The 25,014-nt window shown below is 39.8% G+C and overlaps 1 protein-coding gene across 1 annotated transcript in view; it reads right to left on the bottom strand.

The window, feature by feature from the left end:
- PTPN14 (protein tyrosine phosphatase non-receptor type 14) overlaps window positions 1-25,014 on the bottom strand; it is a 110,911-nt gene that overhangs the window by 20,528 nt on the left and 65,369 nt on the right. The window contains exons 4-13 of the mRNA XM_005523337.3: window positions 20,826-20,923; window positions 18,631-18,698; window positions 15,629-15,699; window positions 13,893-13,980; window positions 11,437-11,525; window positions 9,755-9,842; window positions 9,028-9,110; window positions 6,695-6,752; window positions 3,348-3,426; window positions 197-1,686 (exon numbers count right to left, since the gene is read on the bottom strand). Coding sequence (XP_005523394.1) covers window positions 197-1,686; window positions 3,348-3,426; window positions 6,695-6,752; window positions 9,028-9,110; window positions 9,755-9,842; window positions 11,437-11,525; window positions 13,893-13,980; window positions 15,629-15,699; window positions 18,631-18,698; window positions 20,826-20,923 — 2,212 coding nt within the window. The remainder of the gene's footprint in view (window positions 1-196; window positions 1,687-3,347; window positions 3,427-6,694; window positions 6,753-9,027; window positions 9,111-9,754; window positions 9,843-11,436; window positions 11,526-13,892; window positions 13,981-15,628; window positions 15,700-18,630; window positions 18,699-20,825; window positions 20,924-25,014) is intronic.

The following is a 25,014-nucleotide window of genomic DNA, read 5'->3' as shown; positions in this document are numbered from 1 at the left end:
GGGATCAGTCCCCTCGATGGCCCACAAAACCAAATTGTATGTGGCACTTAATATCACATTTCCCAACTTTAGGCAAATCCACAGCTTCCCACACATGTTTCCTGCAGTTTACTGACCCAACAGTTTTCTGGTATGGAAGTTGACCTGTGTGATTTCTCATTTCCAAGAAGCCACCACAACAGAGGAAGGCACTTACCCTCATCATGATCTCTCTCTCTATAATGCTGTCCTCGATAGAAAACATTTCAGACACAGGCCTTTCCTTGACCGGTTCTTTCTTGACCCGCTCCTTCACGCTGGTGAGGTCAGGCTCCGAGATGGAGGGCCCCAGTGAAGACCCATTTATTGCCACTTGATCAGTTCGAGAGACACTGATGGCTTTGGAAGGCCCCGGCCTCATGGCCTTGGCCCTGGCTACAGCCACAGAAATGCTAACATGGTCCTGCCTCAGTGCTCCGTTGCTGACACTTTTACGAGGCCCAGGATACTCTGGAGGAGGTTTATTTGGTATTCTAGCCAAGGCAGCTTGCAGCTGAGCACTGTACTCCATGTTCTCATGAAGGGCTGCTATCCGGGACACAGATTCTTGCGTTTCTTCTTCCTCTTCGCTCTCACTGCTGTGTATCAGCATCGTGGCATCGGAAAATGTCTTTTTGTGGTGGTAATGAGGGACTTGTTGAACTTCATGCCCCATCTGAACCGACTCTTCTGGCTGCACCTGCTCCCGCAAAGTGTTCCTACGTGGCAGAGGGGCGTTTAAAGTTTTTAAGGCCATGGCTTCTATCCCGCGCACCATATTGCTGATGACCTCCAGGCTGTGGCGCTTGTTCACCGCCGCGTGGTGCTTCACGGCCATGAGGGGCTCGCTGACCTCCTGCAGCGACTGGCGCACCACGGGCGAGCTGTCTTCCTGGAAGGTTTTCACCGAGAGCTGGACCTTACGAGTGACCAAGTCAGGGCTGCTGCCGCTGACATACTTGTGCCGGTGGCTGGCCAGGTCGGGCGTGCTGGTGGCAGGGCGTGGGCGCGGGTACGGAGGTGGGGGTCTGAAGAGATAGTTCTTTAGCATGTGGGCGGTGTTGTAGCTCTGGCTGCTCTGCAGCTGCATGTTGGCCAGTTCTGGGGTGCTGACCGTGTGGGATATGGCGCTGGCTGCTGTCTTATTCTGAGCAGCATTGTTTGGGTTCATTTGGTCAGATGGGGCCACAGGCTTGTTATAGCCAGCCCCCTGAGGCCCATAGGTGATCATGTAAGGGGGCCTCTCTCGAATCTCAGGCTGGCTGTATACTAGGTCTTCTGGTTGGTTGTAAGCATGTGTGTTTCCAATATTGAGATTCCTCAAAGATTGACTTTGGCTATCCATCTGGATCACCCCTCTCTTCATTTGCCTCATGACAGTTTCATAATCTGGAGTTGGCCTGTAAGACGGGACGATGATTGCACTGTGTCTGTGGCTGGGGATATAGTCTGCTCTCATGATGTCACTTCCCGGGATGCTCAGATTTGAGGACATTGGAGATGCCTGGATGAAGTTCTGTGAGCGATTGAGGGAGTTCATGCTGTGGGCACTGCATACACTCCCATTGGGTCCATTACCATTCAAGTAGCTGAAGTCCATTGGACACCTATCTAAACTGGTCTGAGACCTACAGTAGAAAGTTTCTTCATTTCCATGGAAAATGCTATCTGTGTAGAGAGAGAAGTGTTGACAATTTTAACCCACAAGGGCTTATTCACTGTTAACAAAACTTTAAATGCATCTGTCTGCACCAATGAGTTCAGAGACAGCTTATTGCACAAGTGCAGGGAATGTTTCGTCTTGGGAGCGTCCTTGAGCCACTGAAATAGAACTAAAGCAAAACTACCCACTTAAACATTCCCAACACTTAGGAAAATATAGTAGTAGTTAAGAACCTTGTGGGAAACATGAAAGGGGTAAGAGAGGAAGTGTTTTTGCCTGAGGTGGCAAGGAAGAATAAAGGGGCATCTCCTCCCTCAGCATCGTGAAAGGCTTCAGTGCTGCTTACACCTTAGAACTCCAGCGCTGCAAGCATATGGTTAACCTGAAAAATTTTCTTGTCTTTTCTGTTGATACACGGCTGTCTGAGATTCAGAGTATCAGGGGACTGTGAAATTGGAAATCTTACTTTAGACCAATCAACAGTTTTGAGGATCTGAAGTATGACACATTTGGGTGATCAAAGCTCAGGAAAAAACTAAAAAAAGAAAAAAAACCCCAAACAACAAACCACCCTACACATGAACTATAGAATATTAAATACTTCAACAAAGCACACCTGAGAGGAAATCAAGACTAGTAAAGATCATATCCTGGATCACATCTTTACTGCAAGACTGTCCCTGTTGAAAATCTTGTATGAAAAGAGTAATAACTTCCCACACTCTGAAATCAGCTAGGTTCTTTAGTAATGTAGAAAAGTCTGTTGTAAAACTAAGGGTATATTACAATTCTTCTAAAATTGAGAATATCCTTCATAGCCTCACCTTCACAGTAGAGCAGTAGCAGCCACTAAGTCATCTACTGTACGCAAGGAACTCTACTAAAAGGCTCCTTTCAATATTTATCAAATTCTACCTTAAAAAGAGTCAGACCTCACAACCCAAAACACCAACAGGTATGATTGAGAGTTCCTATGCAGGTTAGAGCACTTCAACTGTACCTCTCATGACCTGCAAAGAACAGCAACCTAACAGTCCTGGCTACACGCATTCAAAAAAGGTGGGGTGGTTAAGCGAGTGAGACTCAAGCTCCTTAGGGGCTAGGCTCTAGTCCCAGACTTGATCAAAGTAACCTGGAAAAACCTCTTAAAGAATTTATTTGTCAAACGTGGGCATAAAAATAGTTAACCCTCCTTGTGTATGTAAGGCTAACTATGCAGGCAGATGGTGGTGAGAAATCAGCAGAGAAGGTTGTCTACAGATACAGATTCATGGACAGAACACTATGATTTCTCCTACAGTAAAAGCTTCTTGCTCTCCCCTTTTCCCTCACTTGATTTCTCTCCCTGGCCCCAGCTGGCACTGCCTTTGAGTACAGCCATCATACTCCCTTTAGAAATTATTTTTTTCAGCTCACTGAACTGGAATACCAAGTCTAAGGTCCATATAATCATATGCAGATATTTTAGGGAAATTTGAAAACTGAAATTGGACTTCAAATGGAAGACTTACTGCAACATTAACCATAAAACCACTAGTTCTCCTGCAGCAGCAGCAGCTCTCGTTTGACCATGATGACATTATAAATCTGGACATAAGGCTTAGGAGCTTCTTTGCATACACATAAAATTGAAGTACATTAAAGGGAAAATATATGCTCTATGTACCTTGTGAATTATGTGTTTCAGTGTAGTGTTCTCCACACTGGACATGCATAGGAGGCAGTATAAAAGGATGTTGTCTTGGCTGAAATAAAAGCACAAGGAAATAAAAAAGCATTAGAACTTCATTTGCTACAATTTTTCTGACTAAAACGGGAAAAATGGTTCATAGCCCTTTCCACTGAATACTGCTCTTTCTTACCCAGCCAAAAACACATCTTGGCAGCTCCTTATAGAACAGAAAATAACTTTTTGTAAATTGCTTGCTAAATTTTGTTACAGAGCCCAAAACTGACCAGTTAAGATTCCTTTAAGCTCAACCACTTCAAAAAACAACATCCATAATTTCAGCTCTTCTAAAATTCTTCACATTTTTATTAAAAGCCGTTGCCCTTAAAGAATTAAACCCAAACAAAACAGGCACCTAATCAGGACAAAAACAGACATGGAACAAATTCAAGGACTTGGGACACTGTTATACAAGCAACAGGACCACATATGGACTTAAAAGAACTCCGTAAATTACAAGAACATTGAATTCCTTAGATAATGTATTTGAGTTTACTCTAATAATCTGCACTGAAACAAAATATTTAACACAAGTCATAGAGGGGGCAACTCAGCATTAAATCAGCAGGATAATTTACAGAAAATAAATCATAGCTGATGCCATATTACTCCCCAGCTTTGTCCCTCGGTAAACCAACGTGTTTTGCAATTCTACTTTGCCACCTGCACTGCAATGTCCTGTCTGGTGTCACAGAGCGAAGTTTATGAAAACATATTTCAATATATGAAGTAAGCAGAAAGACAAGGAAGACACTCCTGTCTCATGAATGTGTCTTCCTTAGCAGCAGAATAAGGGCTTTTCATCCAGGCTGATTCACGTAGTTCAACCTATTAAGGAATATTGTGGATGCCCAAGGCAAAAAACTCCACATAATCTGCCTTTGCGTGCACATGCACCAGATGAGCACCATGCAAGTTTCCTAGCAAAGAGGGGGTGGGGAAGGGGTAAGATTTAAATTTTCTATGAAAATGGTGAGAAGGAATAAGAATTAAAGATACTGAGTTCAGTATGAATTCTTGCATACAAAATAGCTATATTAAGCCAGAGCTGGAAAACAACAAGAAGTCTTTTTGCTACAAGAATTAGTTCCAGAGGTATAAAGCCCTAGTCTCACTGAACAACCTGGGCCAAGGAGACTGCTGTTGATAATTTTAGTAGAGAAGCTGAGGCTGGAACTGACTGAGATGCTGGAAAGCCTAACAAATGGAGGGCAGAGGAAAAGTGCAAGGAAGGAGAAGTGACTTCTACTAAGAATGTGTACATCTGGATCAGACAGTTTTCTTTGTGATAGATGTTATGAAAGGTATCTGCAAGAAATTTAGAATTTTTATTTCTAAGGCCTATCTGCCTCCTTTGAAAAAAAGAACCCTGGGATCTGCAGAACAACAATATCCAAATTAATGATAACTTGGATTTTTTTAAAAATCGGGTAATTAAACGTACCATAATATTAAGATCTCCTACACTGAGGGGGTTTTTCTGGAAAACCAACATCGCTGGGTGGTCTGACAGGAAAAAGAGACAGCAGAAACCATGCCAAAACCATATAAAGGGTCTTGATCTGAAAGTAAAGAACATGATCCCTAGTGAAGTGGCAGAGCCTCACCCCAAAGATTCCACTTCACTTCCCATTTCTGCGACTGATTTATTGCTACACAAGACAAATGAATAGGTAGGTGTATGAAGGTATGTGCAGTTCAGACAACAGTCAGGAGGACTTTTTTTTTCCTCCCAAAGAGAACTGTTCCAACAAGTTAACAGAACAATTACAAAAAAGGCAGCTGAAAGTTCACCGTGAGGAGTCAGCAGCCCAGTGCACTTTTCAATTGATGAACCCACATTCTTCCTCTTGATCTTCCTGAGACTTTGGGGATTTAAAGGCTTGTTGCATGCTTATGTTTAAAACAAAGTGGCAGCAGGTTTTTTCTTTTGAAAGAACAGATTTCCATTTTTCATATATAATTTAGAAAGCTGCTCACATTTCTCTCCCATGATATAACAGAAGCCATAACATAAGAATGCAAAGCACAGTTCGTTTTTCCACCTTCAGTTTTTCATCGTCATTTCCAGGGACCTAACTCATAGGTACCAAAAATACTGTAAATATGCCGAAGGGAATGCAATACACAGCCTGTGTGTTGCATCATGACACCTTAGAAACACCTTGATAATGAAAGGACAAAGAAATCTGGAGGCAGCTACAGCAGCTTTCCTGCCAGTGCCTGCGAAACAGAGTGCGACTTTTAGATCAAATGGATTGGGTACATACACACAGGAAAATAATCTGCGTTGAAATCTGCAAGGATAAAGCTATCCTCAAATCAGTGCCTTCTTAAACCTAATTTTGGAAGACTTTCACAAGTTGTAACCATGCTGTGGGGAAATGTCCAGAAAACACTTGCCCACATCAGCTTGCTGCCATGCAGAAATAGGACTCTTCTCTTACTCTGGAAAGGTCTACAAAGTAAGTCTAGCCTATACCACACATGAAAACTGTAAACCTGCAGAGAGATAAACATTGCCCTCTGTCCAAGGAACCAGCACTGCTACAGTTACAGAAAATCAGAATCTGTTAAATAAGATTAAAAATACTGACATGCTAGATGTTAAAATTTAATCCAAAAAGAGTTTCTTTAGAATCGACAAGAGGAAAAAAAAAAAGACTCACACATATTTTTTATTTTTTTTTGGTAAAAATTTCAGGAAAATATTACCCAGTTTTGTCAGAATTAGAGCGTTTCTGGGGATTAGTTAAACGGAAATAAATTGATTTAAGAAAACCTCTGAATCACAATCCTGAGTGATTCTAATAGTTTAACTTAAATTAACAGTAACTTCACACATAAAATAGGGCCTTAACCCAAGAAGCTGGTAAATTGTAAGTAGTCTTTGCACAAAAACATGAGGATTGAAGAAATGTGAAATGCAACATTACGTAATGACTAGATTTGATGCATAGAACACAAGACACTTCAAATTCTTTCTAGAGGATTATTTTCTCTACGTGTTGAAATAACCTCAATCCAGCAGAAAAGATGCTCAGTTTCTGTGGGGCAAATAAAAATATAATGCCTTGAAGACTGTAATTTTTACTACTCAGTGGTGATATTATCCAGTTAATCAATCTGGGCAGTCACACCCTTGAAACTCATTCCAATCATATTGCCAACAAGAAATGAGTTAATGGGCTTACTTGAAATTTAGAGTGTAGTTAATCTTACACAATGCCTCATCCCATTAGAAATGATATAGATATTTTTAAAGACCTCACAGTGGCACGTACCAAAGATGACCTACTCCAGGTTGGCCGTCGTCGGATAGGGGGAGGAGAATTTGATTGTCTGTGGAGGAAAAAGAGAGATGATAGAAACCACAATATCTCAATTCTGAGTCAAGAATGAATGGGAAAAACAAGATGTGAAGAACATTGCTCCTTACTTAGATTTTTAGATATATGAATAAATGAAAATAATTCAGGTTCTCCTTTAAATACAGCAAATGTTCCCGTTCCAAACTACACATGCCTTTTGTTCCTTATCCTATTTGGCTCACTTGGAAACACAAGAAAGAAAAATTATGGTTTTAAATTAATTAAACAAGTCTCTTAAGTAGAAAAACTGAATATGGCACACAGGTACAGTCTCAGGTGACTTTATATGAACATTAAACCAAGGATAATCTTATTAAATTGATATGAATCACTCCAAAGCAATGCACACAGATCAGGAAGAAAAGGGAAAAAACCAACTGGTTAGACAGTACTAGCAGAGCCACATACAATGTTAGAGTGGCCAGGTGCAGTGGAAGGAACAAGGAGTGTAGGAGGAAAAAAATACAAGGAAGGGAAGGAAACAAGTCGAAGGAGGTAGAAATATAGTGCTTACGTGAAGAGAGGAAAGGTGGAATTTGTCCTCTTACAGTTTCTGATCTGGTGAATGATGTTATGTGCGATTAGAGGAAAGGCACACAGGAAAACAAACAACTATCATTTTAACACAGAGGGCAGGAAAATTATTTGGCTAGAAAACACACTCTGGCATATGCTGTCATCAATATATGTAGCTCTAGCACACAAGCTTATACCACATAAGACCATGGTAAGGAGAGCAGTTCTAATGACAAAAATACATTGAAACTTGTTATTTCACTCTTTGACTTTGTGACATTCCCTACCTTTATTAGTCCAAATATTTGCAAATTGCCTATGAAACTGGTACATACAACACATTCATAGGACCCACAAACTAATTGTTCAGTGTTTAGGAAGAAACACGATCAAAAGCTATGGCTTCTGCAGTCTGGGTTATGACTGGTAACAAAGTTCTCTCTGTTGACCCCAACACACAGCCTCAAAGGGGAAATATCCCAAGGTGACAGATTATGGTATTTTGTTTTCTTTCTTGCTTGTCACAGGGGAGACAATCAGGAGCTCCCTTTGAATTCAATCCCTCTGGAACCATTAAAATTGAATTTAGTATTGGACTATTGAAATCCATTATATGCTGCTAAGAAATGTCTTTTCCAGTCTTCCACTCACCTCCCAGGAACTGCAAGCAACATGTAAAATCTAACCAACATCTCTTTTCTGTAAGTGGAAAGATCACTGAGAGCAGTTCACCTCATTGGACTCTCCTATGCTCTAACTCACCATAGGTTAATATAGTGTGTGCACACGTGAAAGACCTCCTCATCTTCCCCTCATCATTTTGGCTTTCTTTTCCAACAGACGGCATTACCCAGCTGAACAGATGGGATGTCCAGCTCTAGCTAGTGTTGTTGATAGAGATGAGACTTCTTCATGGTAAGTTTTGCAAGAATTTCATGTTCTCTGCCATACACGCCCAGCACACTACAAAAACTTCTCAAAACTCTAACCTTTTGAAAGCCAAATTTATCTCAATCTGAAAATGTGTGCTGGTGTAAATGAAACATCTCAGCTAAGAAACAGACCTTTGAATTAAAGGTAAAGCCTAATGAATTCCTCCTTCATTTATAAGGAATCCACCTGTGTGAGAAGACTAGCTCAAGGCCAGTTTCTAAGAAAGTGCTCAAACCAGAGCCTAAAGGAGACTTCAGGTTTAGATTTACAATCTCTGCTGTGTTGTGGCAGTACAGCTACGTGTATTAATGCACCCAGGTGTCCTCCCTCGTTCAGCACACATAAGAGGCAGATAAATTATCCTGCCCCAACTAGAAGATGACAACCTGCATTTTCCAGTGCCCTTAGCTGCTGGATGGGCAGTGCATCTGCTGCTACAGCTCACATTTTGACATGATAACCTATGTCACCTTTCACACCAGTTTAGACTGATAATATTCTGGGCTATCAACAGCAGACACCAAGGCCTTTGATTCAAGACTCCCTGTAGGATTTTGTAGTTTGGGAGCATCAAAGTTCACAAGGCTCAGAATGAAATTTCATTCTCAACTGTCTGTTCTTGCTGTTGGTTAAAACAAAACAGGAAAAACAGGGAAAAGGGAAAAGAATAACTGACATACGTGACTAGGAAAAAAAAAAACCCAAACCCCAATAAACAAACAAAACCAGACATGCCAAAACTCAGACCAATTCCAAAGCAAGGTGTCAGAAAACAACTGTGAAGCAAGAGTACTCACTCTGTGCAGATTTTGTTCTGTTTGTAAAACTTGTGTCTTGATGCAAACAGACGTGAAATATACTTGGCATTTTCAAGATCATCCTTTAAAAGTGAGAAAAAAAATAAGAAAAAAATTAATTTTGTTATTCCTACCAAGAAGTGACAAAAGTTTTTTTTTAAAAAAACAGGTGCAGGAATGCTTTGTAAGTTGTGCCATATACAGAATTTGGTTCCCAAGAGCACATCTAGTGGTTTCAAGAGCACTGAGGGCATAAGATTACTGAAACCCAGTGGTGTGCATTTACACACTGCCAAGGCACAGTGGGGGTTGCACAGCAGCCATAAAATGGCTCAAGCTTGCTGGTCCAGTTTGATACTGGTCTTGGTTCAGGAAAATGTGGACTGATTTTAAATAGCACAGAACAGCATGATGGCCCTCTGAGTTCCAGTGTGTGCACACATGGTAGCTCATGCCCAGCTCTGCTTATGCTGCTGTATTTATGCCATTCAAAAAGCACTTCAGTTTTTTTGCAGACTTCCCAACATAGGACATTTCAGGACGCTTGAAAAAAAATACAGAAATTAGTACCTAAATGAAGTTAATTTTTCTTTCTGCATAAAGTACAACATGAACTGTGAGGGGGGGTGGTGTTATGCAAGTGAACCTCTTCGGAAAAGTGGAATTTTAAAGGTTTATTTTTACATAAGTAGTTTTCACAATGACACAGATCAGATCTTTTTCTTACTGTGTGAAAGAGTACATTCTCTTCTTTGTTGATCAACTCTAGAACAATTGAAGACTTGTTATGAGCAATATTCCCAATGTCATTCCACCTGCAGAGTGAAAAAATGCATTGGAGTTTGCCAACACATACATTCAAACATTTCACAAACACAGTCAGAATCCATTAGTCAACATCAGTCTCGTTTTATGGGAAAGGTTTTCAGTAACATTTTGGTGAAGAAACCTGGTTAGGAAAATAAGGAAATCATATTCTGATTAAAAGTGAAAAGATGTTCAGCTCTTAACCCAAAGCAGGAGAGTTAAAAGCTCTCTTTAAAAACATGAATTTGAAGACTCACAATAGAAGATACTTTAATGGTAACTATTTTACTGAACTGTGGCATTTTGGAACTGACTGATTTTTGCCACATGTAATATAATTATTTTGTTTTAAGTGACATTCCTCCATAAATGCTATTTCCACCTTTCATTCAGTGCCAATTATTGCTAAAGAAGGTTAAGTTGACAACGTGGTTATGTAGGCTATGCATACCATGTTAATACTTTGGCTTTATGTTTGCAATTTTTTTTTTTTCCCCAAGTAATTGTCAGGTTGCCCAAGATGTGAATTATAATCTTCTTACAAATAGCTGACAGACATTTGCGTACATTGCATGCAATCCACGGGGATGGAAAGGACTTGTTTGTTCTGTTTGCAGCATACATTCCTCTTCATGTCATGGCAGGAGGCTTGCAGTGCATATTTCCAAAGAGTAAGAATCCCAGCACCAACTCTCATTTCTACATGTAAAGAAACTTCATGCTTTTGTCACCCGGCCCAATTAAAGGATTATCTAATTCCTTCTTAAAATTACATATGCAAAATACCAGCTAGGGGGAAAAGGGAGCACTAACATTTTTTAAGCTGACTAATGAAAGCTCTTTTAAGGCAATCCCCCCCCTAAACTTCCATCTGAAGTCCAATATAAGCCTTAGCTACTGACTGAAAATCAGTGCACCTCAAAAAACACAGCTTTTAGGCTGCACAAAATTCCTACTCTAATCACAGGGATTAGTAAAAATCAACTTCAACCAAACAGCAACAGTAGTAAAAATACCCACTGGAAGAATAGCAAGGAAGAGCAAAACTATCCTCCCTGGAATCATGGAGATTTCTAGCAACATTTCATACAGAACAAACCCACAAAAGCAAGTTAACAGCTAAGTCATTCTTATTAGCCAAAATAAACTGCAGAAGAAACAATAGAGTGACACAGTCATGACTTTCAAAATCACAGAACGAAAAAGTTCAACATTTTTTAGTGGGGTGCCTAAATGTGGCAACCAGATTCTCAGAAGTGTTGAGCTCTTAGGCTGCCAGCTGTGAGGTTTAACAGATTTGCATTCAGAAGCATCAAAGAAGAAGACATAAAGACAAGAGAAGAAAAGGGATCAAAGCCTTGTAAACTAGAACAAAATACATGACAGGCTACTATAACTTTCTTGCCATCCAACCCATTCACAGACATCAGAAATTATTCTTTATCTAATCACTTTGGGCCAAGAGACCAATCCTGAAAACAGCAAGGTTACTACTTCTTAGTTAGAGAATTGCCACTATTACAGTCACATGCAAGGAAAAAATCCCACACATACAGCTCTGGAAAGAAACTCATTTTAAATACAAAAGACCCTCGTTTTTACCTATAAATCACAGTCGTCCTTCCAATTCTGTTTTTTATGAAGATGCCCATGAAGAAAATACCGAGGTGTATGTCATTTCCATGGTTATCCTGCAGAGAAAGGATAATAAATTTAATTTAATAAAGAAACTGGTCGATAGGTTCATAGGAATGCATGCTGAAGTACCAAGGAGAAGCCCTTCAGTGTGGATGCAGGACTAACCTATATTTTGCTGATTGACTGGACCCTGATTTTCATTATTTCAGAGCAGTTAGGACTTAAGTGGATTTATTGTGAGAACACAAGAAGGCTAAATGAAATAAATTTGCATTTATGTATAATACCCCACATCCCCTATCTTTGTGACTACAGCTATCTAGAGACCGTAGGAATACCAAAAGCAATAGTTGTCTTTCACAGCCATGGTTATTTCTCCAGACATCTGTTAAAACATGTACAGATTTCAGAACACCACACCTGGAGATGGAAACCCTCTCAAAAGCTTTACCATTCACACTTCCTCCTTTAAGTACTCCACATAGAAGTTCACAGCATGTCACCCCAAAAAGTACTTCCATCTCTATGCAGATACATCCTCCACTGATTTTCAGTTGTTGGGTTAAACATTCAACTGCACACACCACACAAAAACAATGCAAAAACAGTGGACACTAAGAAGTCATATTGCTTTTGCACCTACCCAGGTCTCCTTGTAGGCTCCTATTTGAAAACCACATGCTCCTGATCCATTTTGCAGTTTCCTTAAAAAAACCTTTTCGGTTTTTTTGGCTACAAAAGCTTAATACTGTGGACAAAGCAGTTTTTCTACATTTATCAACAAGCAAGAACAGTTCCCCTTCAGCTGCATGTATAGTAATTGATTCACACTTTAAAGTGGTAAATAGAAATCATGCTAACACCATGAGTGTGGCTAGAAAACATGGGTAGAAGAAAGGATATGAGAGAAGTTAATGCACTATGCCTGCACACACTGTAGAAATCATCAGGTGCCTCTGCATTTTAATAAATCAGATCAGAGCAGTTCTCCTGGCCTTGCTGTGCTTGATCTTTAGAAGGCAACGATGGAGTCTCTGCACCTGCTTAACTACTGAGTGCTAGGCCCTTTGCAAACAGACCATGGCTGGCAATTCATCCAGAAGCTGAGAGTCAGCAGTTTAGTCTGATTAGAGGACAACACATTCTTCTGCCTTGTGCCAGAGGGAGTTTTACAAGGCAAAAAGATTGGGAATGCGTGGGGGTAAATGTATCTATTTGTATACACACAAATACATATATCTACATGTGTGTGTGTGTATACACACAAATACCCACATGGAAAGAAAGACACATATTTCTAATAACATTTTCTACCAGGAAAAAAAGAGAAACCTTTAATTTTCCCCTTTGAATGCAGTTCTGTTTGTCTCCACGGCCGGCATGCTGCTCCTTGATGCAAGGGTAACAGCGTCCTGCCATTTTGCAGAGCACCCAGTCCACTGTTCATACTTACCTTACTGACACGTGCAAAAATAGCTAATGACATTTCCAACACAGAAATCTTTTGTAGTGGTGTGCAGCATTATTCCAAATGAATTTGAGGAAAGCTTTAATTTCATTCATTAGCAATAAACATTCCAAAATTTTTTTTGGCAGGTTGAAAGTTTTTTGCCATTTAGCTCCTTCCCCCCAGGTCAATTCTGAGATTGGCACCAAAGGATCAATTTTAACTTCAGCAGGAAGATTGTTTTGTTTTGTTTTGTTTGGTGTGTGTGTCTGCATTTGTTTTCAAATTCCAAGTTATCTTTAAATAGCAGGAAATCCACTCACAATCCACCACTTAGGGTGACTGTGTAGGTTAGCAAAAACAAATGGGTCATGTTAGGAACAGCAGTTTTCAGTTTCTCAGCACAACTTTATCATAGCAGCACATGCTCCATAAGGCCACACATCCAGACAGTACATGGCAGAATGGGACTTCTAGTGAAGGGAAAGTGACTGCAAATGCAAAATAATCCGTGAAATTTCCCCTTATTAAAAATGCATGGAAGACTTGTGTGCACATAAAGGAAATTAAGGAAAAGTGAAGTTAATGTCTGTAGCAACTTAGAAAGACATGAAAAGGTCTCATTTTCCTATCCTGTTAAAGTTGACCAGAGCTGAGATTCATTTGCCCTGGCCACTCCCCCACAGACATGAAAGAAAGCAAGGAGCATCTCTTATTCCCAAGAGAGCACACTCTAGAACATAGCAACCTCTTCTGTAACAAGGATTTTCATGGAAGATAAGTAGCGCTATGAGCCTAAGTAACCCTCATGCTGCAATGTCCATTCAAACTACCAGCAGTCATTTCACCCTCTGGGGCAGTTAAACAAGTCCTGTCTCTTTTGGACAAACATGACTTGCACACAGACCAAAGGCTGCTGCAGAATTGTACACCATTTGATTCAGAGGTGCCTATATAATATATACTAACATACCTTCACAGGGAAAATTTCCTGTCCAAACCCATCCAGACGTTCCACTTCATTGATGTACATTAGCTCAGCCTCTGCTGCTGTAATGCCACTGCAATTAGATTAACAAAAGTCACCAAACAGTTCAATATTACACACATACACAAATACTAGCAAAAAAAAATGCAAGTTTCACAAACCACTTGAGAAGGCACTTTGGAAATGCTGCCTAGAAATGCACAACACAAAGCTAACTTTCAACATTAGGATCATTATCAGCAAGGGGGAAAAATTTACTGAATGTCACTAAGACAAGGTACAAAGCACAGTTCAAATGACAGGAGGAACAAACAGAAGCGATCACATTACTCAGCTTCTTCCACACACATCAAATCTTTTCCAGGCATTAATAAACCATCAGGTTGTGGATAGTTTTGGGTGGAAAACTTGAACCATAGGGGTGCTAATCTGCCTGAATATTATACAAGGCCACTGGAGCTTCTTAAAATGACTTAAAAGGAAAGACCTACATTTTCAAGTTGAATGTTCAAAAACACAGGCACTAAATCCAAAAGTTGAACAGATTCTCTTTCATAAGTGAGAACAAACCAGCTGAAAACTTTTACACACGTGTCTACACATGCTCCTGTCACAGCTCAGGAATTCAAACAGTTTTCAATTCTCAAAAGCAGGTCTAAATAGATTGCAGGTTACTCCAAAAGAAGACCACTATTAATTTTTCTCCTCTGCTCCTTCTTACCACAGCTTACAAACAGAAATATAGGAACCAGACAAATACCCGGGAGAAGGGAGGTGGAATACGATCTACCTGCCGAAGTGAGGGGAAGTATTTGCTCTTTGTGTTGCAGAAATAGCACTATAGAGCACAGCAGGTGGGAAATCTTTCCTTTCAAGTCTGTGAGTTAACCAAGATCACACAAGCAGCCCATGGCAGGGAGAGAACAGAACCAGGCTTGTTCCTGGCCGGCTTGGAAGCTATTCCTTTGGTTGCATCAAAGGGCCAGGCTTGCATTGAAACTCAAAACTGAGAACGGCCTTAGACTTAGAGACTGGTATTTGTCCTTTTACAACCACTTTCTCTCATGTAATGGGGAATGCAACATCCTTCACATAATATTCCTATTGCATATGACATGTGGGCACTGCCATTTTTCCCATAACAGCACTCTAGAGGTTTGAACACTTCCACCACTGAAACACCTGGACAACATGAAAGACGCCTGCTCACAAAGAAGGTTTTTTTACTGAAGCACTAATGCACACACTCCTAGCTCATTAACTAGCAACACTATACTGTGTCTTCTCCTTGAGGCTTCAAACCCAGTTCCTGTTATTTTCATTTCCATTACACTGAGAGCATTTGTATCCCCCTCCTCTTGAAAGAGGCCCTTGGATCGCCATCGATCAAGTCACAGGGTCTTTCACCAACAGGATTTAAATGAAATCAAAAAGAGAAAGGAGTCTACTGCATAGCACAAGTAGCGTTACACATGCTCATTAAACCTAAGGGTGTAAATGCTCATTTATTTGGGATTAAGTTCCTCAGCCATTTTGTGTTTACCAGAGGCAGATAATCTTCTGTGATAGACTAATTAAAAATCCAGTGACACAAAACATAATAGTAACATGAAGACAAGCTAGTTAAATACTGCCAGGAATGCATGGGGTGGCAGGGAAGTAATAGAATGATGATAAATTCTTTTTTAAAAATAGCACAAACTTTATCATGTCAAGCTCACCTGTGAGTTCGGTGTTCCTGAGCAACCTTTTGAGTCAGCTCCTCCAGGACAGCTTCATCCTGGGTCCAATCCTGTAAGAACATGAAGCAGCATCAAAAACCAGTCAACCAAAGAGAGAGACAATAAAATGGCAGACAGAAATAATGACAGCAGATGTTTCAAGATTTGTAGTTACAGAGAGAGAACCTATCACTGACTGCATTGAAAATTCAAAGCATAGGATGCTAAAAATACGTGAGAAGAACACAAAACTATGATTTTTTTTTTTTATACCTTCTTTTGAGTGAGTAAAGAGATACTGTTAAAAGTAGGGGTAAGGTCCTTATTATTCCAAAATAGAGAACAGAACATAGAGCACAGATAAAGGACCTTCTCCTGGATAAGTACTGAACAAATCCTTAAAAAATTTGGGAATCTACAAAATAATATATACCTTTTAAAGACAGTCCAAAATAATACACGGACCATGGAAAATGAATTAATGAGTATTTTTTTGTCCTGCAACATACAGGTACTCCCTTCCTCATTTTAAAGGAATTGAAAGCTTTTCTACATTTTCAAATATGCATTAAAACCTACTTTATGCTTGCAACACATTTCTGAGCAGAAGTCTTTGTACTCTCCAAATTTAATAACATGTGGTAGAAACAATTCTGAAATAATTGGGAGCAAGTTAGTAAAGGAAGTCTACTCATAAATTCAAGACCAAAAAAAGGAAGCTGAAAAACTTTCTTGCAAAACCTCAAAGTTCTTACTTTTATTTAAGAAAGCCTTAAGGCTGGATGTAATGTACTTAAATACATTGCTTCTTGCTCAATGGGGCCCTCCCCTCTGATATTTGCTTCTGACACAAAAAAATGTGAAAGTGTTAGCGTGCTAATGAAAAATGGCATGGTACATGCCACTGCACAGCCACACACCTGTGGGGTGTACTGTGTACATAACTTTGTTCTTTTCACTGCTGAAGAAATGCCATTTGACACACGTTGTAGCCTCACAAGATCAAACAGCACTAACACAGCTGCCCCTCCCTCATCCACAAGCTCACTTCACTAATGAATTTATAGCAATGTTCTTGGTGGAGACTTTTTAAATGCCCCAAATTCACTCAAATTCTCCAACTTGCTTAGGGACTCATTTGTATCTGCAGCACTTACCCACTGTTACTGAACTTGCAGTGAAAGATTTACTATTATGTTATCTATCCTCCCCAAAAGAGCAAAGAGAAGTAGTTAAAAAAATGTCTAGAGAAATTATTGATTTAAGAGTAGGCTTCTGAAAATGTAGGAAGCAGACACTCTGCTGATCTTAAATTTAGCAATAGTTGCTATGGATGAAAGGCAAAAGACTACAAAGCAGTGGTAAACATGCAAGAGAGGAGAGCTGATCACACCACCATGGAGGCAGCTGACACAAAAACAGAGGTTCTGGGAGATGGGCCCAAAGAGTAAATTGCTGAACCAGAGAAATTAACCACCTGAAAGCTCATCTAGAGACCTAAAACCTCCCCTAATTTTATTTCTGAATAGAAAAATAGTACCAGTATATCCCTGGCAATGTTCAAGGCCAGGTTGGATGGGGCATTGAGCAACCTGGTCTAGCAGGAGGTGTCCCTCCTCACAACAGGGGGCTTGAAACTAGATGATCCTTACAGCCTCTTCCAACCCAAACCACTGTATGATTCATTTTGTATTGAAAGAAGTTTGCAGAAGTTCATTTACAAAGTGATGCCCTGACACTTTTCTCCATATATATTTTCAGCCATCTTCTTTCCCATTTGCCTGCCTCCATAAGCCATCAACTAGATCATCAATTACTTTTCAACAGATAAAATGGCTAACCAAAGAAATTCTGTTCCATAGGGAAGGTAACAGAAGTTTGTTAGCGAAAGGTTAATACTGAAGCCACATTTTATATGTATATTCTACACAAAGCATATTCAGATCTCTGTATGTTCCCTTCCTCCTTCTCATATTTGAGGAGATCATATTGAGATTGAGATCCTATTGAAATATCTAGTGGCTCAAAATCGCACTTTCACTTCAAGACACCACATGGATGTCACCTTTTTGGACTCAAGATGAGCTGTCCACTGCAGTTCCTGTACAAAGAACATGGGTAAGTGGGATGAAATGCTTCTCAAACCTTCAAATTACACTGAGATGAATCATTCTCCCTCTACCGCTCCACTAATTGCAGAGGGAAACCAGATGCTTAAAATTCCAGGCAGCTATACTCAGAGCATGGGAACCCCACCCTGCTTCCAAATATTTTTTCCAGTTAGAAAGAATTCCATGATCTTTCATATTTATGACACTTACACTCAATACTCATGCTGATGGACTTCTTCATCTAAGACAAAGCCAGCCTTAGCTTCAACAGGCTTTTTTTTGGGTTTTTTCTTCTCTAATTCATCCTCCCAGAGAATCTCACTGTCACAGATGGCAAGTGCTTGGCATTTGTCACCAAATTTCCAACATCATTAGCGATCTAAGCGCCTCCCCTAAGCATTCAAGTTATTTGCTAGTTTCCAAACCAAATTGACAGCGAATGTTCCCTGGAGAACATTTTGAGAAGACCTGGTTCAGGCTTCACTTCCGTGCAATAGTCAGCTGATGTAAACCCACATTCTCTTCAGGAATGGCTGCATGGTTTGTCCTGTGACACAACAGCAGCAGCAGCCCTTATATCCCCTTGATATGCCATGTTGATGATACCACAGTACTGCTAATATACACCTTTCAAAACAGCTGCAAATTCTTTCTTGATTCAAAGATGTCTGTTTCTTTTGTGGGCTCCTACTTCCAGAGGAGGCTCAACAGGAACTGAAAATGGGCTGACATTCCAATACACAGAATTCAGCTGCAATCAAGTTTTGGGGAGCAAATTTTGCTTCCACTAGTCTAGCACTGGTGCTTTTACTCTGTTATCAACAAAGCCATCTCTGAGTCATGGAGAAATTATTCACAGAAGACCACAAAAGAGAGGGATAAGGAACTCACCATAGGAAACAAGACATATTCTCGGAGGAAGTCATGAGATTCAAACTGATTATAGTCTCCAAAATCCGCTGGAAAAAAACAACACAATTACTCATTTTGGCACTTTCCACACATGTTAAGACCACACTCAACCTTTGTGCAGATGCTTAAATTCAAGTGGGCGAGTTCTCTCTGAAGCCACAGCCCAGCACAAAGACTTTTGCTTGTATTTTTGCTTTTAACATGGAGTTCTGAAAATAATAGTGTTATTACCAGAGATCAAGTAACAGCCAAAAAGTAATTTCTTTCTTTTGATCCCTAATATGATGACCATTTGTGATGCTTAACCATCAGGAGCACAAGGGTTTGTTTTTCTGTAGCCTTCTTGAACTCATACCGCTATCAAAAAAATGCTGGGATTGCTCAGCCTCTTTAAAAATTGTGCACACTTTTGCCTCTCCACTCTTTCCAACCCTGACCAGGCAAAAATAAAGAAAATTTAACCTAACTCTGCTACAATTCTACACAGTTGAACAAATACTAATTTTACAGCCTATAAAGGTTAAAATCCAGTACTCAATTTTATTAAAAATTGTCAATAACCAGCATGGGGGAAGGTTTTTCCTTCTGCAGCCAACCTAGCAGTGCAGGCACTGTGTTGGTTTAACTGACTGACAGACCTTTCTACTCACTTTTCTGCTTCTTCTACATCTCTCCAAAAGATACTTATCTCCATGCTGATATTCACTCATATGTCAGGCTGAGGATTCTTGTTTAAATGTCCTTGAGACTGTGGAGTTTTGGAAATGCTTCCTAAAGGCTAAACTACATTTAAAAACCCCAAACAATGCCTATATTTATCTATCTGCTAAATATACAACAGCTTATATCAAAAGATTATCTTGCCAGGAGGTTTTATTTTATATTAATTGAACAGGATCAAACGCCATCTACAAGATTCTCGTATTATAGGAGCTGGAAATCCCCACCATAAATCATTTTATCTAAACATTCCTTTCAAAGCTTGTAGACAATTTCACATATTGCAGGATGCCAAAAATGCAGTTTCATTTTGTTTCTACCTCAGAGTTATGTTTTAACATAAACAGAAAGAAATCAAAATGGGCATGAAACAGAGTCTGCAAGTTTAAAAGAAACAAGTATTTCGAATACCTTTGGTTGCATCACATGCAAAGGACAAAGGAAGTAATGCAACATCAGGAATAGTAGGATTGACTCACTCTCAAAATTAGGAAAAAGCTCCAAAAACACAGTGAAACATATTCAGTCTCTATTCAGACCTAACTTACACACTGAAAAATCTTCACGTACCTAAATTAAAGGATTCATTATGGAGTCATATACATATCATATTAGGGATCAAAAGGGAAATCCCTTTATTGGACAAACATTTCCAGATTTGACAAGAAATATTTTCCCTTCAATTTTTAACAAAGACATAAGATACAAACCCAGCACTTCTACTGCTCTAAAAAAAAGAAGCATTTCTCTCCATTGAACCTTTGTCAAGAATCAGATCCTCGTGTTTGCTATTTAAGTATAGACTTCCCCTTCCCACTCATCAGAGAGCACACAAAGAACATCATTGCTGAAACTCTACCTCAAGTTCTCATAGTCAGTTGTGGATAGACTGAAACATAATTTAGCCAAATACAGAGCTTCTTCCTCTGCACATACACATTATATGATCCTACTTTTATTGATGTCCTTAGGAGTCTCAGAAGAAAAATCATGTTGTAAGAAGTAGTTTATTATTAACTTATAACTCACATAATAATTACGGTCATGTGTTCTTTCATACTTCATGTAGCTCTATACAGCAAAATGAGTTTTTAATTAAAGGCAAAATTAAAGCTGCTGCCATGCTCTTTGATGTAATTTGCATTTCAAACCAGAGAACGTGAAGCAAATTCATTACTGCAAAGTACTCCATGGTCAGAGCTGGAAGAACTGGAGTTTTGTTGAGATTCACTTGCATGAATTTAAGAAATAGGAAAATTGAGCACTGTGATGTGGTCCCTCATTCCCTCCCTGAGGCTGTGAGTGTTTCATCCATGGCAGTCCACCATGCATTCTGGAATCAACTGGAAACCCAGCCTCTGTGAGTAGGAGTCATACAAGGCCTCAGTGCCCAGTCAAGATGAAGGACAAAACAAAAGAGCCATTCGTGGACAAAGGCTATGGGGTCATCCTACCTTGCACTGCCAGACCAGCCAGTCGAATTCCCTGCTCGAATGAGGATATCAATCGCCCATCAAGAACATCCTTTTTCACCTGTAGGTAATACTGATATCTACAAAAGGAACAAAAAAAAGAAAAAGTAGATTGTGGAAATGAAGGAAAACATCACCCCAAACAGGTCAGCCTGTTGAACAGCAGGTCTGTACCTGGCTTCAGCAGCTCCACATTACCACAACAAATCAATATGATCCCTACCTTTTCAGTGCTTCCAGATGGATGAAAGGGAAAATAAAAGGTTGCAATTTGCATTCCCCAGATCACAAAGAAGAGGGGCATTTGCGAAGATTACCTCTTTTGTAAATTTTATAGAGGTTACTGAAGACCATGCAATCCCCAATGCAAAAAGAGGCTTTTCCATATTGCTTCCATTGTTTTTGCTTCACTGTCCCCATTTTTATTGAAGAAAGAATTTTAGCTATACCCTTTGGTCTGCTGATTTGCCTTAAACTATGGCCCATATAAAAGGTTTTTTAATTGGCATTTTTCATGTGTAAGGATGACTAAGACACACAAGCCAAGCAAACACAGTTTCTAGGACAGTTCAGGTGTGCACTCAGCCTCATGCTCCCAACTCCTGGGCACACCTGGGTGAGCCAAATTAAGAACCTCAAAACCCAACAAATGGGCTTTTTCAGGCTGAGAGCAGATACAGCAACCTAGCTGCAGCTGAAACCGGTTCAGAGGTTACTGCACCCTCCAGCTGCATGCCTGCTCGCCCCCTGAAACTGAAGGGCCTCCTCTTAAAATGCCATGGATTTAAGAAATAATTGCTTGAAGAAGAATAAGAAATTATATATACATACTTATATAGAATAGAATAAGAAATAATGTATATAATTATAAGAAATAATTGAACCTGGGATAGAAAGAATTGGTACACAAGCACATTCCCAGAGACTGCAAGTTCTCCAAGGCAGACAGTGAAGAGCAGTCAAGGTCTGTGGGCAGCAAACTCCTAACTCTGCTCAGCTACAACCAGCTCACCACATCTGACCTTACCTCTGAACCTCTTGACAAAGAAGCAGTTCTGGCCTTGCTTTAGAGTGCAAGTCTAACCTTCCCAGTCCCAGCATAAGGGAAAACAAATGCAACATTACCCACAGAACAGGAACTGCTCTGCCTTAACTATGCTTGCAAATGTTACTGTTTGTGTTGAGATATAAGAAAAATATAATCTCATTTAAAATGCTCAGGTTTGGCTTTCACACAGCCTAATGAAGATTAAAACTTGAAGGGATTTTAAAATTTGATTGAGAGGCAGGCTGAAAGGCATACGGCTTCTCAGCCTGAGCCCTGTGCCTCAGCCCCAGGTTTCACACTTGTTCAATCCCAAGAGACAAATCAGCTTCTTCCCACTCCTTTGCAGTGACCAAAATCTAACTCTGAAAATATGCATTTTTTCATAGAACATAACTGCTTTATCAATTATGCAGGTGAGCAAGTGTTTGATGAATTTGGTCTTCAAGACTTGCAATCCCAAAAGCAGCTATTTGAGTCCACGCTACATATACATGAGCTACATATTCTAGTCCAACAAGAAAAGTAAAATCCTCTGCCACAAAAATAGAGCTATTGTTAAAACAAACACAGTGTTAAGAGGCTACATGAGACTTAACCAATGTCAAATCTTATAGTGACATCCTAGCTGTACAAAAGTCAAGAATGTCACCAGCTGTTGTGAAGCCATGATCTCAACCACAATGTCCACACAACTACAGACAAATCACTGGAAGAATTACTTAGGTAAGCATCAACAAAACACAATGCCAGTGCAGTTACTGTAGTATCAAATATCATGGCCTAGGTTTTTAAAAGAAACATTGCTGTGAGGTTTGAGTTGCCATTTGACTTGCCATTGGAATATGGTGAAAGTAAGGAAGGAAACATTGCTTAGTGTCTGCCTTGGACAATGTGGAATTCTCAAGAGCTGTCTCCACAACTTTCCCCCAACACTGTCTTTGACTTAGAGCTGCCAAAATTAAAACAAAAAAACAAAAAAAAAAAAAAAAAAAAAAAAGTTAAGACCTAGACAGTTGTTAAAAATGTTAGGGCAAATAAAGAGTACACACATGCACACACACTGTTACACACTCACACTCACTCCCACAGTTACACACTCACAAAGACAGCAGACAGCACCCACTATCTGAGAAAGATGTCTATTTACAGGTGTTTCACCTGATTGTCAGGAAGGGGTCACATTTTAAAATCTTACTAGGAATATTCTACAACATTATCAAATCATAGAATGGGTTGGGTTGGAATGGACCTTAAAGATCATCTCATGAGTTTAGGATTTATTATATATTGTAGATTGACATGCAGTAAGAGTTTAAGGGATGTATATAATTAGTGCTCTGACATTAACTAGTGTATCTGTCAGGAAAAAATCTCATGGAGAAAGTTGTCACTTCTCACAAGCAAACCCACTGAAATGCAATCACCACTGTGGCTCTGGCACCTGTCTCAGTGGAATTGCCAAGATAATCTGAAGATTGAGGCAGAAACCTGTGGTTGGTACCTGCTTCCCCTTTACCCCTGGACTGATAGTGACAAGTGACATCCACCTAAAGAGTCCCCTGACTTGTCCTTTCATGGTGTCCAAACAGAGCATGAACTGAGACATCTGTCCCCAGGCATGGACTGGGGTGGCTAATTCTAGTGTCAAGGCAGAGGAGGAGGATACCCCGGAGGAAGCTCCACTAGAAGGCTCTAATAACTCCACCAGCCACAGATTCATGGCTCAGCCATGCTGCAAAACTGTGGTCAGGCTCCCTGCCCAGCCAACGGAGAGGAGCAATTGGCCCACGTTCTGTCAGGGATTTGAGGCTCCTCCATCTGAAATTAAATTAAATTAAATGCTGTTATTATACCACTATGCTATCTGAGAATGCTCTTTGTTCGCTTGGATTGCAAAAGTAGATCTATAATTTGAGGGAAATCAAACATTTTTTTAAAATGTTTCAGCTATAGATTCACCGAGGAAAGCTGTTCCAGGACAGCAGACAAAAACATGCATTTCATAAGCCTTCTATTAAGTGGTTCAGTTGGGAAAGCATATGGAAAGTGAACAAGAGCAAGTTTGCAATCTGCAACCCCAAATAATAAAAGACAAAAAATTTAAAATTAAGATTTACAAAGCTTTAATCACAAAGCCATTCTGGCATACTAGACGACTGCAGGGCAACAAAGACACCACCGCAGCTGAGTGAGACTAGAGCTGAAATCTCTCACCTTCATTGCTCACTTTGGGTTAAACATTACTAGGCAGAGCCATTGTGTATTTAATATAATAAAGGCTACTAAGTTTGCCAGCCTGTAGCTAATTCCAAGGGGAATGGGAGTGGACAACAAGTCTGAACAAAGCCATCATTATAAGGATATAATTTCCCACAACTCTATTTAGCCAACACACAAAACATTGAAAGTATATTTACTTGTATTGCATCAAAAAGCACATTTTTATAGAGTAAAGAAGCTGTAGCTGGATGAGACAACATCTCAAGTCCAGAATAAATATCTGTATTTTGGCACTCCATACTATAAAAGGAAAAAAAGCCCACCAAAACCTAATAGTATTAATAAGCAGGAGATAAGGGTACTGTTTTAAAATTTAATTGCAACAGCCAGATTCAAACTCTGCTGCAGCTGCATAAAATGCAGGGAAACTCCTTTTGCTCAATTCTGCATGGACCTCTCCCAGGACCAGGATTCACATTTGTTCTGTCACTTCAAAAAAGAAAGTGGGTGTTTGTGTAGTGTCACTGAATTCATTGCACCTTTCCATCGCCACTGTTTATCTGATGTAAAACCCCTGCTGCTATTTGATACACACAGAAAATAACTCAATTTCACTGATTTCCATTCTCCTCAACAAACAACATTTCAGATATCACAAGCCACACAGAACCTGGCCTGACCAACACAAGAAGTGAGGTAATTGTAGAGAAATTAAAGGATAGTTTACGAAAGTAAGAATACGGGTTAGGTTTGCAGAATAATTGCACTGCATCTTCAGGATTTTCTTACTAGTGACTTCCACAAAGAACCACAAGGCAAATACTTCCTTACCTTAATAATTACTCAATATTATCAGATCCACTAGCCTTAGTAATCAAGCACCATCAAACTCTACTAGGAAAT

This window comes from Pseudopodoces humilis, chromosome 3 (genome assembly GCF_049639895.1).
Source record: "Pseudopodoces humilis isolate 2021_Gansu_Grassland_sample_001 chromosome 3, ASM4963989v1, whole genome shotgun sequence".
Classification (NCBI taxonomy): Eukaryota; Metazoa; Chordata; class Aves; order Passeriformes; family Paridae; genus Pseudopodoces; species Pseudopodoces humilis.
The sequence above is the reverse complement of the archived record's forward strand: the minus strand, read 5'-3'. Positions and strand labels throughout refer to the sequence as shown.